The sequence below is a fragment of the Nicotiana tabacum genome, chromosome 7 (genome assembly GCF_000715075.1).
Source record: "Nicotiana tabacum cultivar K326 chromosome 7, ASM71507v2, whole genome shotgun sequence".
Classification (NCBI taxonomy): Eukaryota; Viridiplantae; Streptophyta; class Magnoliopsida; order Solanales; family Solanaceae; genus Nicotiana; species Nicotiana tabacum.
Genome location: NC_134086.1, coordinates 85,007,609 through 85,026,153, shown reverse-complemented (window position 1 = coordinate 85,026,153; position 18,545 = coordinate 85,007,609). Strand labels below are relative to the sequence as shown.

The following is an 18,545-nucleotide window of genomic DNA, read 5'->3' as shown; positions in this document are numbered from 1 at the left end:
AATATATTTCAATCTTCACATACGACAAATCTTTGCCCACATCATCAAAGAAAAAATATATATAAAATTGCTATCAAAAGCAATGCCTAAAGTAGCATCATAATACAAAGTAATTTAGTATAGTGATAAACTTTATATCATCTTATCACCACCTTTTCGGTAAAAAATGCATGAAAGCAATGGCAGCCTTCAGTTTAGGATAAGACTAAGGTTGCATCACTAAAAAGATTGATTTTCAAGTATATGACATATTCAATGCACATTCAGTTGATCAACATTTTCCAATAGCTGTTCTTTTTTTTTTAAACGTTTGAAGAAATTAATTATCAAAATAATGAAGTGGTTAGTTAGTAACTGAATTTTTTTTCTGAAAATAATAAAAAGTATAATCATGTTGGCAAATCGAATAAAAATTTGATTAACTTTTTTTGGTAGCATATTAAAGATGTAATTAATATTTTAAGTGTCGGTTGGAGCAGTGATATCACATTCCCTTGACTTGCATGCTATGCAAGATTTGGATTATCTTTAAATTGTCAAATTATGTTTAGCTATCAACCTTACATTATTCTATTACCTAACATTCCAATTACTAAAAGAAAACATAATTTGTTTTCCCACGACATTTCATTATTATAAAGATTTTCATTCTTTTAAGAAATACATGTACAAAAGCCTGAGACATATCAACTTCTCCGGTCTTGCATGAGATGCCAGATTAAGGTTGTCGGTGTTGTATTTATTATGTTGTACAAATTTGATATAAAAATTGGTAAACCTCCAGATTTTCCAATATGATAGAGGTTTTCTATATTACGAATTTTTCAGTAAATATGGAACAGATAATATTTTTTTAAAAATTACTAGTAGTAGCTATTATGAGAACTAGTCCAACCATCCAAAGTATTATAATGTCAGAATTAATGGAACGATATATTAATGGAGTGGTGGACAGCTTGAGTAATTAGTGATAATCTCTATTAATTCTTTCTATAAACACACAATATATTTATATATTAATGGGGTGGTGGCACCTTCTACACGCAAATGGTAATGATTTGAAATTTGAAGGAGAAAGCTTATTAGACGTTGAAAATGTGGAGAAGGCGTTGCCCATTTGACCAACATACTCCGTTGTGACAAAATTCAAACCCCACTCTTATCCGTTGAATACCATGAGAAAAAGAATGATTTTAAGGTTGATGTACAATCAATATTTTATAAAAATGGTAGCTAAAATGTCAAAGATTTTTGTGGGAGTGGTTGGATGGGGATCATTATGCGTATGATTACTACATTATTCTTTAATCTTTTCACCATATGAAGGTAGAGTTTAACTTTATACACGGACAACGTAAAATTATTTTACTAATTCACTTAAAAGATAAATACATGTAATTGTTCAAAATAAATAAAATTAGTAATATAAAAAAGAAGAAGACAATTTGTTACAACAAGTTAAAATATACTGATAATGTAAAAATTCGATATAATATTAATATTTACAAGTAGAATTGTTCAACGAGAATTTGGATAGGTATTTTCATCAATTGCCATGCCTTTTGTTGGGTAAGATTTTGTGATATCATTTGTACCACCAGCTTTGAATTAAAATTTGTTGCCCTGCTACAACCTCATTAAAAGTCAAATAACTTACTATCTAAACATATTGCATTCATTGATTTTTAGAAAATTCTATATCTGGTGACTCATGACTCATATATAAGTATTAGATTGTATTACAAAGAAGACTTTTAGGAGATTTCACATGTCAAATGACAAAAATATATGTCTTGTGGATGAAGGAATTTGTTGAATGAGTTTGGTCTTTATCTTTTAATTTGCTTTTTTGCAATAGTCATCGAAGTGATGGCTTTGTATTTCTTGACATGATATAGCTTTTTCACTTTCTTTTTTCTTCTTTACTTTTAGAATAAATGGGAATTGCACTTCAAGGATAAGTCAACTTCTTATGGTACACTAATTTTATATATAATTAAAAAAAGACAGGGATTGGATGCTTCTTGGAAGAAGCAAATAGATAAAGGAAAATAGCTACCACGCCAAGAGAGTTGGACCACAGAAAGAGAAGAGAATAGAGTAATTCTCCAGAAAAAAATTGTCAATTACCTAGAAAAGATTAGCAATGGAAAGTGTGTAGGAGGGTGCTCGATCGGCTAAGATTATAAGTTGGTTAAATTGATTTATAAACATTTTTTAGTATGTTTATGTGTTTAATACATGTACACTCAAAGAGCTTATAACTCAAATTCCGTCAAACAGGTAACCGTCTACTAATTACTTTTCGCACTTTTACTTTTGACCAATTTTTTTACTATTTTATCATTAACACTTTATTAATTGGATCAAGAACCAAATCATTTTTCTGTACTAATATATGACATCAAATAATTTCCCATTTTCGTTTGGATAAGTCAGGTTGTAAGACATCTTATATAACGTTTAATACACTAAACCATCTTCTATTTAGTTCAATGATAAGAGTGCAGTGTGACGTGTGAGTTAGACATACATCAGGAATTTGAAAGATTTTTTGTTTTTGTTTTTACGTGTACAAAGATGGAGGAACAAATACATTACTAGACGAGTGCCGGATTACATTGCCTGACTTTTGTTTTCTCGATTATAAGAAAAATAGCTAAAATAGTGAGAAGATTGGTTGCTATTTTGATGTTGTAACAACAATTCATTAGGTTTTGAAAAACATGAGTAAATTTAAGACTAATGTGGCAAAAGCATGTCAGTCTGACTCTATTTATTCATTTTCTGGCTTATTTATAAGAAGATACCACTAGAATATGTACATGAATATATATATATATATATATATATATATATATATATATATATATATATATATATATATATATATATGAAAAGTATAGATCAACTAACCATATAATTCGAGCGATGTTCCAAAACTACACTGTTGAAAGGGAGTGGCCAAGAAATGAAGTTTGAAGATGACTCGCATAGTGATCAACAGCTCTTTACAGATGTAACATTCTTTTAGATGTAGGAGATTAAAGTGCTACGGTAAATAATTAATTAGTCATTTGATAAGGAAGGCCAAAAGAAAAAAGAGAGAAGGTAAACTAGAAGATTTTGAAAAAATAAACATAGTAACGATGACACAGTAGTTGCATTAGCCTCAAAGGAACGTAAAAATGTACTCTGCATCAAGTATTTACACGTATAATATTTGCACTTAACCATGCATGATTGATTAATACGTATATATTGCCACCTCATTAAATCATTTTTAACCCTGATAATTGGAGGAAATCAGTTAAAGAGACTTCTACAAAACGAATACAAGTCCATGACTCCGAATTTTCTTTTTTTAATACTTTCCTAGTTGGCATGTCTTAGTTGGCAATGGGTAAGGAGTAAATGGAAAATACGAAAAAATATAAAACAAATCTCTTACATGGAAAAGGAAACGCCCTTTTGCCCTGAAGACCAATGCTCCTTCATCTTTTTCTTTTTTTCCCCTTCTCGACTCTGCAGCAGTATCCCGCAATCGAGTCTTTTACTTACTTTTCTTTTAAAACAAAGAACAAGAGTCTTGTTTTGAAGGGAAAAAAAATAACATCATCAACGTTTTGGTTTTAATTTTTTCTTTTTTAAGTTTTTTTCTTTTTCTTTTTTGCTTGAATCTGAAAAACCAATTTCATGAATCACAATTACATGTGTGGTTGATAGAATATAAATTTAAAGAGTAACATCAAAGTTACAGAATCGCACTAGCCGAAACTGAGAAGTAAAAAAATCAAATCATACCGCATTTATTTCAGTATAATATTGGTACAACATACTATTTAGAATCAAAAACCAAACCAAAACCGATTCGATGAACACTACTAATAAAATTGACATTACCAAGCCTGCTAGTTCTATGGGCGCTATTGCAGCAGAACCCTCCGTTTGGGCACAATGTTAACAACATCCAACCTGAGCGCTCTCCAAAGACCTTGAGGACGGATATGAAGACGACATATGAAATCTCCAGCAGGGTGCAGATGAGAGAGCCTACGGACCATTTAGTGAATCCTGATTGGTTTAGTTTCCTAAAGCTAGATCATTTTTGTATTGCTGTTCCACCATTGGAGGTAGGAGAAGAGCAAGCCTGGTTTTGTATCTTGCAATTCGACGAAGTCTTTCTTCCCTTAATCTGCAGATTTCCAAGCACAACCAATCATATAATCACCGATAAAATCTACAACCAATTTCCAGCTAATCGCATTTAATCCATATACCCCCTCCCCACCCTGGAGACAAAGGAAAGGAAGAGAAAGACGGGAAACAACTGCTAGAAGAATGGCTGCGAAATATAGTGAACTACTGGCTATAGATCTATCACAGTTCATGATCTGCTTCATCAGATCAATGTTTCCAGCCAGAAAGTCAATTTGTCAGCTAAATCTCCTAGTTTCTGAGCCGCGATAGGTCATTATCGGAAATAATGGAGATGGCCGATAACCGGCCACTCTCAGATTTTGTGCACCAGAGGAATCCGAATGCATGTTTCTGTACTTTAAACTCTTTCTTCAAGCGTCTAATTTTGTTTGCATCTCTGAGCTCCGAAAGGGGCAGAGCAGGTTAATTACATGATTAAAGAAGACAACTACTTTTTCTTTTTCCTATTCAGATAAAGTGACAAAATTTTCCTTCCATTTATCAAAGGGCTAATAGTAACATTGGGATTTTGGATAAAGAAAAATGCAAACATCGCTAACCTACAAAACATTCATAGAATACAACGAGACAGTGACAACAACAACAACAACAACAACCCAGTATAATCCCACTTAGTGGGGTCTGGGGAGGGTAGTGTGTACGCAGACCTTACCCCTACCCTGGGGTAGAGAGGCTGTTTCCAAATAGACCCCCGGCATCCTTCCCTCCAAGAACTTCCCACCTTGCTCTTGGGGAGACTTGAACTCACAACCTCTTGTGTGTGTGTGCGCGCGCGCATATTCTTTCCCTTGCTGAACCAAATTACTGACTTCTTCTCTAATCTTAACAAATACAAAATGCCGAAGTTGAAGCTAATCAGCAAAGGAAAAAGTAGATTTCATAATACGTGACCTTCCCACTCTTTGGGGCACCACGGAGAAAGGGTGCCAGAAGCAGCTCAATCCACAAGGTAACAGTTACATCCTTAATTTTGAAAAGCCAAAAGATCACAAATGTTTCTTACCGTGATCTAATCCTTTTAGCACGCTTGACATGTCTTTGCAAAAGTTCCTTTGGAGATAAATGCTCGACAGACCCCCCATCCTGCAGGTAGACAAAAGCAGAATCATTTGTTCCATTCTATACCAAACGCCAATTGCCATCTCAACTACCCAACCACATCAACAACTAGGTGCAACTATGCAGGCTGCTATGCAATCAGACATGAGAATCCTTACACATAATGAGCTGACTAGAAATGACAAAGCCATAAATTTGCAACATGGCTTTAGCAGCACCCAGAGACAAAGATTAAAAGAGATAAACACGCCTCCACGGACATGCTGAGAGTATGTCAACCTCAGAAAAGATTTTGTATGTTATAAAACTCAGGATCCAGTGCCCACAATTGAGCTTGCTTAACCTTTGAAAAAATATTTTAGAGATACAAACAAATTGAGTATGGAGCTACTAGCTAGTATAGAACAAAGTAGAACTGCTGAAGCCTTGAAAACTTCCGAGTGTGGAAATACAAATAAACAGAATGTTGGATATAGCCTCTTGAGATCCAACATACTCCTTTGTTTCCTAAATGATTGAACTGCTCATATTTCAAGGATACGTCCAATGCCTTTGATGAAAAAAAAAATCTCTTATAACGCACACCACGAGTAATCAACCAGACAGCCTATCCAACTCAGACATGGCCTCACACCAAGTACTGCAGCTGGGAATACGTACCTAGGATCTCTAGGCTGTTACTCCCATGCCTCAAAACACTAGGCCATCCCTTAGGACATGCTTTTGATGAAAGTTAACATCCAATTGACTTGTAATTCAAAAGGAACTCAGGAACTAAATATACCATATTTTCAAAACTTGGGCATTTCAAAAAATAGTACAAAATCCTGGAAGAGCGCGATTGCATAGCACAAGTCATTGATCTTATCTAGACAGCAATAACTGCCTGGCAGATTTAATGCTCAGCAAGGAGTAAACATGGTCAGATATGGAGGTTTTGGCACATAAACATTAACTGAGATCCATCTTCATTTGCTACTAAAAATCAACAGCCCAGACACCTTAGAAACCAGTAATCTCAGCTACACCAATCGTAAGTTTTGAGTTGGTTATTCTGTTTATTAAGTGGCTGGAAAACACATCTATTCTTGCTTTCTTGCATCAATAACCAACTATTAATATAAACAAAATTAGTGTTGAGAAGAGTCATAACCACAAAACTAAGCAAATGGTAGAGAAAAGCAAAAGGTAGCAAACAAGTGGAATACCAGATACAAGTGATTCAACATAAGTTAAAATAAGACTACGACCTGACCTGGAATATGAAAATTGTAATAAATAAATAAAAGATAGCAAAGGAACAGAACACCAGAAAGAAGAGTGAATCCCCAAATGATAAAGAAGACTGCATTAGTTCGAAATAACATCTACCAAAATGAGATAATAAAGATTAGAGGCAGCACCATAAAATGAGAGCGGGAGTCACCAATCTTTATACTCCCACTTCTAGAGTCTGAACCAAATGCAGGAGGATCATTTACTGGAGAATAGTTTCATATCTTTCCAAAAACTGATTGAAGGAAAGTAATGAGGGTAACAAATAATAAGAAAGATTTGGATGTAGTAAATTGATAGGCAAATGGACAACTAGATGGAAAAATTGAAAAAGGAACATACAAAATAAGCAAATACTAGAGCATGTGATGCAGTGAAGTGAGGCATACCAAATGCAACCTGCTAGCATGTTGCTGATTTAGGCATATGAGGACCCTGACTATGATATATATTCTAGGTGACATTCTCTATAATTCAACATCCCCCCCCCCCCCAAAAAAAAAAAAAAGGGAATCTAAAAATAAAGTAATAAAAATGTCGCCCTGATTTCATTTAACACATCTTTAAACTTTGATTTACAATTAAATTTGAGTTAGATACTTCACGTCCCCAATGCAAACAACAATGGCTGAATTATTACCAGGCATCTTTATCATTTTGGTACAGGAATCATATTCAAAATTCACTCCCCAAGTAGATAAACTCATGTTCGCACCTCTTTCTCTTCTTCTTTATCTCCTTCCTTTTTCACAGGAGACTCGGCGTCTTGTGGAGCTAGGGGCAAAGGTCTAGGAAGAGACCTAACACCATCCATGTATTGCGGCTGCCAACGAAATGTAAAGCAAATAAACATAAAAATGAGCAAATGTCATCTAAAACTAGAATGTTTTTATTGAAAAAATTCAAACACCACATCAAGAAACTCATTCAAAACTATAGTTGCATCATTTTTGCCAAGAAAATTAATTTAATAATACACAAATGAAGATGAGAGAAGAATCAGAGCTAGAGTAGCAAGAGAAATCATGATCCGATACTGATTTCAAACTTTCACTTTCACCAAACGTCCTTCTCTACCTCTACAATTCATGAGCCTATCTTTTCCTCAAAAAATTATTAAAAGAAAAAATTAAAAGAGAAAGGAAAAGGAGCAAAACAACTATTAGCCCTAGTTAGGAAATTGAATGAATTTTTGGTCAGATTCATGTGATGCTGACATCAATGAGGAATAATTACCAACCTCTTTAAAAAAAGAACCTGAATAACTTTTGGACTACTAGGATCAGTATGAGTATTGAAGAGAAGTGAGCGCACCACGATCAGAACTGACATTTGTACTCAAAAACCAGATATATACACATCTTTAGGGTACTGTAACTTCGACTTAAAAAAATTTATATCAACTATGGACTATCTGAAAAGCAGTCAATTACGATCATTCAAATCTAAACAAAATAGAATTACGGGAAGCACATATGTCTAGGATTGACTATTGCGAGTGTGCTTAAAGAACAAGCAAAGTAATAAGCATATGTGGAACTGTACAAGGCTGTAAAAGGGTTGCACTTATCTTTTTCACTTGCTAGTTCCATATGCATCTATTTAACAAAATCCACCTAATAACCCACCCAGTCAGTGGAACTGAACATTTATCAGTTGAGACAATTATATACCAACAACAGTTAACATAGGCCAAAAACCTCAGAAATGCAGTGACTGATAAAGATAGTTCATAATACCAGATTGTAATAACTAAAGGTTGAGAAAGATGATTGGAGCTTCTGGAACCATGAAACTATACTGAATGAAGCCCAAAATTCGCAGATTATTAAATCGAAAAGAAGACATACATCATTCTTCTCTTTTTTCAAGACCAACCTTAAGGAAAAACTTTATATCTTTATGCAAGACTGTACTGATCAAAAACAAGAAAGACATTCTTATAAATGCAAATAATGCTACAGAAACAGATCAAAATTTTAAAACCCGAAGCTGCTTTTCAAGAGGACATGGTTCACAATTCTTATTCACCAACTCAAGTTGCATCTAAAAGGTCATGTTAGTTGCACAAAGGACAAGCAGCTAGTTCGCCTGTATATTAACTGAGCTTCTACAAGCCAGAAGCCTTACGTCACTCAAGATACTGTGGGAAAGAATTAATATTTCAAAGAGAAGGCACTTGTGACTTGTGCGATGCATAACAATTCTTTTTGAGCAAACCTGAGTTTCATCGGGAAGACCATTCCTCAACCATGAGCGAGAAAGGGCATAGAGAGAAGCATTATCAGATATTCTGACCTGCATCAGAAAATAAAGTATCCATCATGCAGTAAAAACATGTTTCTACAGAAAATATCAGGCATGGGATATACAGAAAATATCAGGCATGGGATGTAAATAAAGCACCTACACCAAATCATAGAATTGCATAATGTCTTCAAGATTCACAGACGTCTTATCTGTGCTGTTCCTTTTTGTTTTTCTTTAAATTTTGGTGGGAGCAATTAACCTCATGTTAGCCCCTTCAAGCCAAAACAACATCAGCAGATATAGAACCTTTCTCTTTTAAATAGCTTTAAGCTATATGCAATACTGCATTGCAGATGAGAGGTGAATTCCAGGAAACATGCACAGTAGTAGCTACTGAGCAAACAAAAGGGAAGCGGGTTCACTTGAAATATACACTTAAGATGTATAAATGAACCTTTTGGTAGAACGCACGTCTTTCACAGTACTCCTAGACAACAAACCCATTTCGTCTTTTTGTTAATCTATAGCTAAGCAGTGAATTCTACAATGAGGCTCATGCAAAACCACAAAGATCCCCAGTGCGCCGAAGAACTAATCAAAACGGCCTCACAGATCGAACGATCAACAACAGATATGAGATTGGGTAAAACTCATAAGAGAACCTTGGTGTTCTGTCAGGTCAAGAAGGTAGTTGCCTTTTTTAGTTGCAATTAAGTTGTACATAATTCATCTCAAGGCAGCAGCAATTTAATATAGAAAGGACACACGCTCTAGGTTATCCAATTAAAACCGTAAGAATGCCATCACCAGACATAAGTAAAAATTTCATATCAGTAACGGGCTGTAAATCAAGAAAATAGACGCATAATGCCACATTGCATCTCTATCCATAGACAAGACTACCACGTAAAACAAAAATAGGAAAAACCACTGAAATAAATTAGAGATTTAAAATTCCAGAGAATTTCTGCGTAAAAAAGTCTTTTATAATTGCATAGTAAAACATTACATATCAAAAAAAGATTAACAAGTTTTAGAAGTTCATTGGAGGGAAAGAACCAACACCACAAATCAATAACAACTTGCAATCCCAAACTAGTTGGCCTTGGCTACCAAATACCGTAAATGCTTAGAGATAATCCATCCAATACCTAATCCCTAATACTAACTTCTTTTTTCAATAATCGTAGTGTCCGGGCTAGCTTGCACGCACCTTGACTAATTCCATGAAGTACCTACTATCTCCCACCAGCACAGGTACCGGGTAACTCTATCCACCAAGGCTTGAATAGATAAAAAGAAATCACCTAGTGTTTTTGCCACTGCTGGAATTTGAACATGAGATTTCATGGTTCTCAACCTACTTCATTGACCACTAGGTCACACTCTTGAGGCCGATTCCCAATACTAACAATTATTCACAACTAAATTTTATTTCGTTGCACCTCCTCTGGATTACAAAGTGTGATGATTGAAAGGATGCCAAAACAATGTCATTATTGAGGGCCTTTTCCATGACGTTTTTGGAAGCTAAACATAGCATTATATAGTATGTTGTGCGACTCCCAATAAATGTTGCCACACCCTTGCGGATCCTCCAAAAATGCACTACTATGGAGGATCAGACACACATCCAGCGACATATTTGGAGAATTCGAGCAACATAGTTATATTCACAACTGCAAGAAAGAGAAGTGATAAAATAGTAGCCAAATAGTCAAACTCTAACATGTTTTTTTTCTTTTCTACTTATTTTTTAGGATGGGAAATAATTTTAACTTCCATCTATCAAAAATTCAAGGGTGTGGCCTAGTAGTCAATGAAGTGGGTGGAGAACCATGAGATCTCAAGTTCAAATTCAAGCGGAGGCAAAAAACAGTAGGTGATATCTTCTAATCTGCCCAAGCCTAGTGGCAGAGTTACCGATACTTGTGCGAGTGGGAGGTAGCAAATGTCCGGTGGAATAGTCAAGGAGCGCGCAAGTTGGTCCAGACATCACCGTCATCAAAAAAAATGAGGATCATGTCAGACATCAACAACAACAAACACTGCAAGTAATTTCATAAATCAAACTAAAGGACAAGATAGACACTTACCTTTCTGTCTCTGATTATAGCTAAGGTGTCATCCTTAGTTCTGTCCCTACCGTTCGCAAAATATAGAGCTCTAAGAAATGCCATATCAAACATATAAGGAAAACAAGATGAAGTAAAACCAACATTACCTCCCCTCTCTGAAGCCATTACAATCTGAAATGGAAGGCTGAGTAGGAGCAATCTGGATGCGGAAATATAATATAAACAGGATTAGAAGACAACAGAAGGTGACAAAATTGTGAGAAAAAGCTAAAATAGGTCTATGGAACACATTAAAAGAATGTATCTCATTTAATATTTCAAAACTGTATTACTGAGATACGTCACTCAGTTTAATCTGCAGGTGAGTACTGCCACAAAGCAATGAAAAGAAGCCGCGGGCAGAGAGAGGAGTTGCTAGGATTAGATAACAGGAAAAAACAACTTATTTTGTTTAACACAAAACAAACCAAGTTCTCTTCTGAAAACAAAAAACAAGCCATCTCAAAACTTGTGAGCCAAAACGGGGCCCAGTCCCAAGGTGTAAACTCTTATCCCGTTTCTTTATCTCTCCTCTTCTTTCTCTTAATTATGAATTGAGCCCCAAATTATTTTTTCTCGGTCAATTTGAAATTCCTTTTTTTTCTTCATCCTCCATCTTTTTAAAAACTCGAAAACACATGTAGTTGTATCTAAAGAGGTTTGGCCATAGACAAAATATTTTTCCCCATATAAAAGTCGCAACAAATCTTTTACAGCTTTAGTCTTATCTCCAAAAGACAAACCCAACACCAATTCTTCCATTTCCAGACCAACACAATGCAACGTAAGTGCAACGAAGGCATGTGCGCAAGGCAGATTTGTCAGGAGATTGGGGCGCGAAAAAGGGTCATGCGCGTGGGCAATGGCAAGGGCAAAATGTGGCTGCAATGGACCTGAGAACAAGGCATTGGCGCCTGATTCAAGCCAAGGCACGCACATGGACAGCAAGTTCCAGCATTGACAAAGTCAAAGGCGGTTACAAGGCACATGATGTGCACATGACGGTGGTTGGCTTTTGTTCAAATCTGGCAGGTTGTGGTAGAACGTTTTTGTAGCCATGTTTCCATTATCTTAGCATGATCTACATGATCCTAGTAGTTGGGGGATGTCAATTACACTAGGCTAAAATAGGGGACGGTGTGGGAAAAGTGTCTAAGCCTAAGAGCGACAAGTGTAAAGGCAAAGGGTTGTCACATGTTCTATAAATTTGCAGCACCCTTATGCTTGTGAGATAGAGAAAAACGTGTGAGAGTGCATGTTTGAGTCAGGAAAGAGTTCCTAAGTCTATTTTCAAGAGTGAAAACGTCTAAGGCTAAGAGTAGTCTTGTGAGAAAATCGGAGGGTCAAGACTGAACTTCTTTTACACGGGATTGTACTTCGAGTTTGAGTTTATTTGTATGTTCGAGTTAAATACAAAATTGGAAAAAGCGTTTCTTGTATATTGTGCTTTGTGTTCTTGTTTATTTTCTGTTGCCTTTACTTAAATACGTTGCCTACATCAGTTCTAAACTTACTACGTTGAAAGCTTCCTAAAAGAATTTCACGTCCAAAGTTGCTGTAATTTTGGCGAGTATTGTCGGAAGGCTGAAGTTGGGCGTGAGGTCTGGTTGCTGCACAGGCTGGTTTTGGCAGATAAAAATCAGGCCTGTGACAACTAGTATCAGAGCGGCAGACTTCGTGATCTTGTTCGAGAACATGGCCAGTGGTAACAATAAATTGCGGGAAAAGCTAGCGAAACTGGAGGCTTTGATTGGAAATGTCCCTGAAGGTGACGAATTTCAGACCCTCGTGACAAGGCTTGCCTACCTTGAGGCAGAATTGGCAAGGCTGAGTCAAGAGAATGCGGATCTGAAAAGCGAGAAAGTGGTGTTGCGACGTGCTGTGGGCGAGGATGCTCCTCAATGTGGTGTTGATCATCTAAAGGTAAAAACTTCTGAACCTAAGGCATTTGGTGGTGCAAGGAGTGCACGTGAATTGGAGAATTTTCTTTGGGATATGGAGCAGTACTTTCATACTATTCGTGTGCAAGATGAGAAGGAAAAAGTAACCTTGACTAGCATGTATTTGAGTGAAGATGCTAAGTTATGGTGACGCACACGTATGGCCGAAGATGAAAGTTTGGGGAGACCAAAGATTGAGTCGTGGGAGTGGCTTAAAAAGGAGTTGAAGGATCAATTCCCTCCTAGCAATACATCTTGGATAGCTAGAGACAAGCTGAAAAAGTTGACGCAAATCGGATCAGTGAGGGCATATGTCAAAGAGTTTACTTCTTTGATGTTGAGCATAAGCAATATGTCGGAAAAAGACAAATTGCACAACTTCATGAGCGTGCTGCAACAGTGGGCACAATTGGAGTTGCGTAGGCAGAATATTCAAAACCTCACATGTGCTATGGCTGCGGCAGATGCATTGGGTGATTTTCACTTAGGTGAAGAGACTTCTACTTCAAAGTCCAACGACGGAAAGAAGGACAAGACAAAGGAGTGGAAGAAATGTGAAAATAACAATGTTAATGAAGATAGGGGAAAGGAAAGCAAGAGGCTGGAGGTAGCAAATTTAGTGGTTGTTTTATTTGTGATGGGCCACATTGAGCAAGAGACTGCCCAAAGAAGGCAGTGTTGAGTGCTATGACTGTTGCGGATAAGAGGGCTGCATTGGAGGCAATGACCAGTGACAAATAAGTGGTTGGGATCAATGCAATTGTGTGGCTGATGAGAGAGGAGGCCAAGGGGCGTTACTTGTCAACGCCTTAGGACTCATAAATTAAACTAACCTCGACGAGGACATCGAGTTTCAAAGGGTGCGGGTGGTTTGTTAGGGGTTCACCTTTTTGAGTTTGACTTGACAACAAGAGTGTTTCGTCTATGTTGCGCAGACTCTCCGGCTACATATTTGAAGAGTGCGAGCAACATAGGTTGTCGTGGGGCAGCATGAGTGTTGCCAAGCTAAGGTGCACGAGTTAGCACCAAGGCAAAAGGGAAAACGGGCAAGTGATGGCCGAGGCTTTGAGGGAGGCAAGGCAGTTTGGCAAGGGCTTGACAATGAGATACGGGCTGAGGATGACACTTGGGCATGGCAAAGGCATCAAGGCATGGGGCAGTGATGCCAAGGCAAGGCAAAAACGAAGTGGGCAAAGGCAGGCAAGTGTAACGAAGGCATGCGCGCAAAGCAGATTTGTCATGACATTTGGGCGCGGCAAAGGCATGTGCGTGGACAATGGCAAGGGCTAAATGCGACTGCAATGCACTTGAGAACAAGGCACTAGCGCCTGATTCAAGCCAAGGCACACACATGGCCAGCATGTTCCAGCATTGACAAAGTCAAAGGCAGTTACAAGGCACATGTTGTGCACATGACGGCGGTTGGCTTTTGTTCAAATTTGGCAGGTTGTGCTAGAATGTTTTTGTAGCCATGTTTCCATTATGTTAGCATGATCTACATGATCCTAGTAGTTGGGGGATGTCAACTACACTAGGCTAAAATAGTGGGCGATGTAGGATAAGTGTCTAAGCCTAAGAGCGACAAGTGCAAAGGCAAAGGGCTGTCACATGTTCTATAAATGTGCAGCACCCTTATGCTTGTGAGATAGAGAAAAACGTGTGGGAGTGCATGTTTGAGTTAGGAAAGAGTTCCTAAGTCTGTTTTCAAGAGTGAAAACGTCTAAGGCTAAGAGTAGTCTTGCGAGAAAAGCGGAGGGTCAAGAGTGATCTTCTTGTACACGGCATTGTACTTCGAGTTTGAGTTTCTTTGGATGCTCAAGCTAAATACAAAGTTCGGAATAGAGTTTCCTGTATATTGTGTCCTTGTTTATTTTCTGTTGCCTTTACTTAAATTCGTTGCTTAAATCAGTTCTAAACTTACTACGTTGAAAGATGCCTAAAAATATTCTAAGTCCAAAGTTGTTGTAATTTTGGCTGAGTGTTGTGAGAAAGCTGAAGTTGGGCGTGAGGCATGGCTGCCGCAGAGGCTGGTTTTGGCGGATAAAAATCAGACCTGTGACACCTACCAAGATGAAATGAAAGTTCTATCAAAAGGGGAAAAAAACCCGGCTATGTTAATATGGTAAGTGTTGGGCTGCTAAAGTCCAACATATCCACAAGATGAGTGTTGCAGAAATGCAAATGCTAAGATGAATGTGCGATCACACAAGATTAGATAATATTAAAATGATCACATTCGCCAGAAGGTGCAATAGCACACATTGAGGATAAAATGAGAGAAAGTCACTTGAGATGGTTTGGTCATGTCCTGCATCGACCTACAAATGCATTGGTCCATAGGTGTGAAACTATGGTGAGGGAAGATGTTAAAAAGGGATGTGATGGACCTAAAATCACATGGAAGGAAGCTATCTCAAAAGACCTACACATTTTTGAAATCAATGCAGACTTATCTTAAGATAAGGCACAGCGTAAGAAAAAGATCCATATATATATATATAACTCACTTTTACTTTATTTTTGTAATGATGATGATATGAGTTGAGCTTAAAGAAATAAATGAGGATTCATATTGCCAACCCAACTTGTTCTGAGACTGAGACGTAGTTGTTGTTATTGTTTCCTTTGACCTGGCATATGTAGTAAAACTATTCATGTATTCTAATATAGTGGTTCGAGAGTAAGATTAAAATTATCTTTATGAAGACGTTGAACTTTCCATAACAATAGGGTTATTCCTGTGGTAACTCTTTCATAGTAAATTAATGGCAAAGCATTGAAGGGTGCAGGTAAAAGCTTTCCTCTTAAAAATAAAGAAAACCACTATGCTATTAGGAGATAATCCAGGTGAAGTGTTACGACATAATATTCAAATAACGAATACCAGAAATCTAATCACTTAAATAAAATCTACTGTTAGTTGTAGCAAATATTTGGGGACATCACTTCTCAACTCTTCAGTTAATCACAACTAATTTAAAGAGCTTCTGTAAGAAATTATGCCCGTTTCAGAATAGGCAAATCTTTTTAACGGATTAAGCTACATGACAAGATAGTAATACAATGCATTTAGGAGCTCTCTTTTATGGCAGAGATCTCTCCATACCAAGAATCAATGTCAATTATCAAGCTAATAAAAGTGAGCATAAAACAAAAATTACGAAAAGAAAAAGAACCTTAGGATGCGAAGAAGAAGTGACAACTGGAAATCCATTAATTACAGCTGAATTGGCAGTAGGAGACGACCCAACAAGGGAGTGTTGCAAATGGGTCGGTCTAACACCCGCACCAGCGGTCGGAACTGAACCCGGATCCATATGATTGAGCCCAAAAGGTGGTCGAGAGCCAACAACGGGCCGATTGGGGTAATTACTAGAACTAGGTTTGGGCAAAAAGCCGCGGCCGGAGGAAGCAACTGGGTAGAGAAAGCCTTGAAGATGATGTGGTGGGTCGGGATTGTTAGGAGGTTTTGGTACTAATTGAGAGTAATTAGGATTGGAGAGGGGTGGTAGGCGTTGAGGTGGTTGGTTTTGGGTAGGTGGGTAGTGAGAAGATTGGAGGGAAAAAGGGTGCAGTTTAGGTTGAGGGGTGGGTGGTCTTATAGGGTTTGGGATAATTGGTCTTATGGTGCTAGTGGTTATGGTGGTTGTTGTGGTGGTTGACGGAGGATCTAGCGGTGGTGGCTGGGTAGAAAGTGCCATATGGGTGGGTGGTGTTGGCGGGGAAATATTTTGGGTATTATTATTAGGGGTTTGAAGATTTACTGGAATTTGATTTTGAATTGGACGTCTTTATCACTTTGAATTTTTGCAACGGTGCGAAAAAAGTGACTTCATTCTTCCTTTGTATACGATGACGTTTACATATTGTGTCATTTTGCACTTTGCAGCCCTTTAACTATTGTGAAAGTCATTTACCTCCTAAAGTATTTTCTTCTTTACACTCTATCAATGCACCGACACTAGGATGTTGTTTTCTCCTTGAGCATTGATTCTTCCTTATGCTTCCTTATACTTTAATATTTTTTAATAATATTATTTGATAATAAAAATTTATTTGATTATTAATTTAAACTCATATTGCTAAGTCCACTAAGGGATTAAACTTTAAAGTGTTCTTTACCGGAAAGTTCTCTATTTGCAGAACTCTAATACAATACATTTAGTTAAGTATGAAGGAATCTCAATCTTTCCCTCACATCCTTCAATGACATACTGATCTTATGCCGTGTAGATGAGAAATAATTTGAATGTTTAATATTTGTGTCCATTTAGAGGGAGTACATTTCACAAAATTATAACATGTATGGTTAAAATAGAAATAAAAATAAAGAAAGGACAAAAGAAGCTTAATGCTTAAACTATCATTCAATGGGCAAGAGTTGCATTAAAAGTGTGAGTTAGGAACGACAAAGTAATAAGAATAAACAAAGCCATGATAAGACCAAAAATGTTTCCACTTGATACTCCTTCATTCTAGTAACATGTGTCATGGTTACTAATAGGGCTGCTCACTGTTGGACAGAAAACCAATCCAAATCGAAAATTTAACCAAACCGATATTTTTTTTGATTTGGATTAATTTTAGTTTTAAATTTTAAAAATTGATAATATTTGGTTTGGTTTTGATTCTATTATAAAAAACCGAAAATATCGAACCGAATCGATTAATTATATAAAAATATTAATAATTATTGATATATGATATAATATCTTTTCGTAAATAATTTTAAATACTTTATGCATTTTAATTATTATTTTTAATTTTGATTTATCCTACTTATATTTTAAAAGATTGCCTAAGCCCAAAAGAATAAGAATCGGCCAATTTTTTTTTTCTTAAGAGAATCAAATTCTCTAACCTACACACATACTTTTTCCTAATAAAAGAGTTAGAAAAAAAACCTACGACAAGAGTAAAGAAAGAAAACTCAAATTGCAAGACTATAGTAGCTAAAGCTTGAGAAAGTAAACTTTTAGTTTGTTTTGTGTTCATTTTTTCCGTATAAACAGGTAAATAAACTTTCAGTTCCGAAATAAATATATAAAAAAGCATAAATTTAGCAAATTATTTTCAAATTGTTGTCTAGTGTTATTTTATTATTATCGGCTTATCATTAGCTTACTAGGAACCGAAAAACCGAACCAAACCAACAACAACCAAATCGATGGTTTGTATGTAATTTGGTTTGGTTTTGGTTTTAAAATTTTAAAAACTGATTAAATTGGTTTGGTTTTGGTTTTAATAAAAAACTGGTCAAACCGAACCGTGAACACCCCTAGTTACTAAAAATAGTTGTCTCAAATTACTTGTTATTTTAGAAGTTCAAGACAAAATTAATTATATTTTTGCTTTTTTACCCTTAATAATCAATTGCATTCATATTTAGTAAAAATATGGATAATGTCATTGATAGAGATGACACATTGAGAAAATATTTAATAAGGGTAAAGTAGTCAAAAATTATTCGTTCTTAAGTGGCTTGCACAAGAGAATTACGACACATATTATGAGACAGAGGGAGTATTAAGTAGACGTTTGGACATAAATTCCAAGATTTTTTTTTCCAAATTTGAAATTTCACTAAAATTTGATTTGAAGATGAAGTTGTGTTTGGTTATAATTTTTGCAACATATTTGGATGTATTTTTTTTCAAAATCATGAAACATGATTTATACCCAC

The 18,545-nt window shown here is 36.3% G+C and overlaps 1 protein-coding gene across 2 annotated transcripts; it reads right to left on the bottom strand.

Moving 5' to 3' along the window:
- Positions 1-3,785: 3,785 nt before the first annotated feature.
- Positions 3,786-16,762, bottom strand: LOC107761084 (uncharacterized). 2 transcript variants are annotated; one of them, XM_016579249.2, is made up of 7 exons: positions 16,039-16,762; positions 11,030-11,082; positions 10,902-10,947; positions 8,776-8,853; positions 7,271-7,378; positions 5,225-5,304; positions 3,786-4,195 (listed from the first exon to the last, which is right to left on the bottom strand). In XM_016579249.2, exons 1-7 carry the CDS (start codon positions 16,561-16,563, stop codon positions 4,084-4,086), a joined length of 1,002 nt encoding a protein of 333 aa, XP_016434735.2. In that variant the 5' UTR covers positions 16,564-16,762; the 3' UTR covers positions 3,786-4,083. The 2 variants fall into 2 exon arrangements, with proteins under 2 accessions (XP_016434735.2, XP_016434736.1); XM_016579250.2 differs by lacking the exons at positions 10,902-10,947; positions 11,030-11,082 and having other exon boundaries at positions 16,039-16,686.
- Between the last annotated feature and the right edge of the window lie 1,783 nt (positions 16,763-18,545).

Bases quoted from the DNA above. Each gene is read 5' to 3' on its own strand.
- LOC107761084 (XM_016579249.2), bottom strand. From the start codon at position 16,563: ATGGCACTTTCTACCCAGCCACCACCGCTAGATCCTCCGTCAACCACC. The intron at 11,083-16,038 runs GTTCTTTTTCTT...TTCCGCATCCAG, and splicing joins CTTCTTCTTCGCATCCTAAG to ATTGCTCCTACTCAGCCTTC. The intron at 8,854-10,901 runs GTAAGTGTCTAT...TTTCTGATGCAG, and splicing joins CTATAATCAGAGACAGAAAG to GTCAGAATATCTGATAATGC.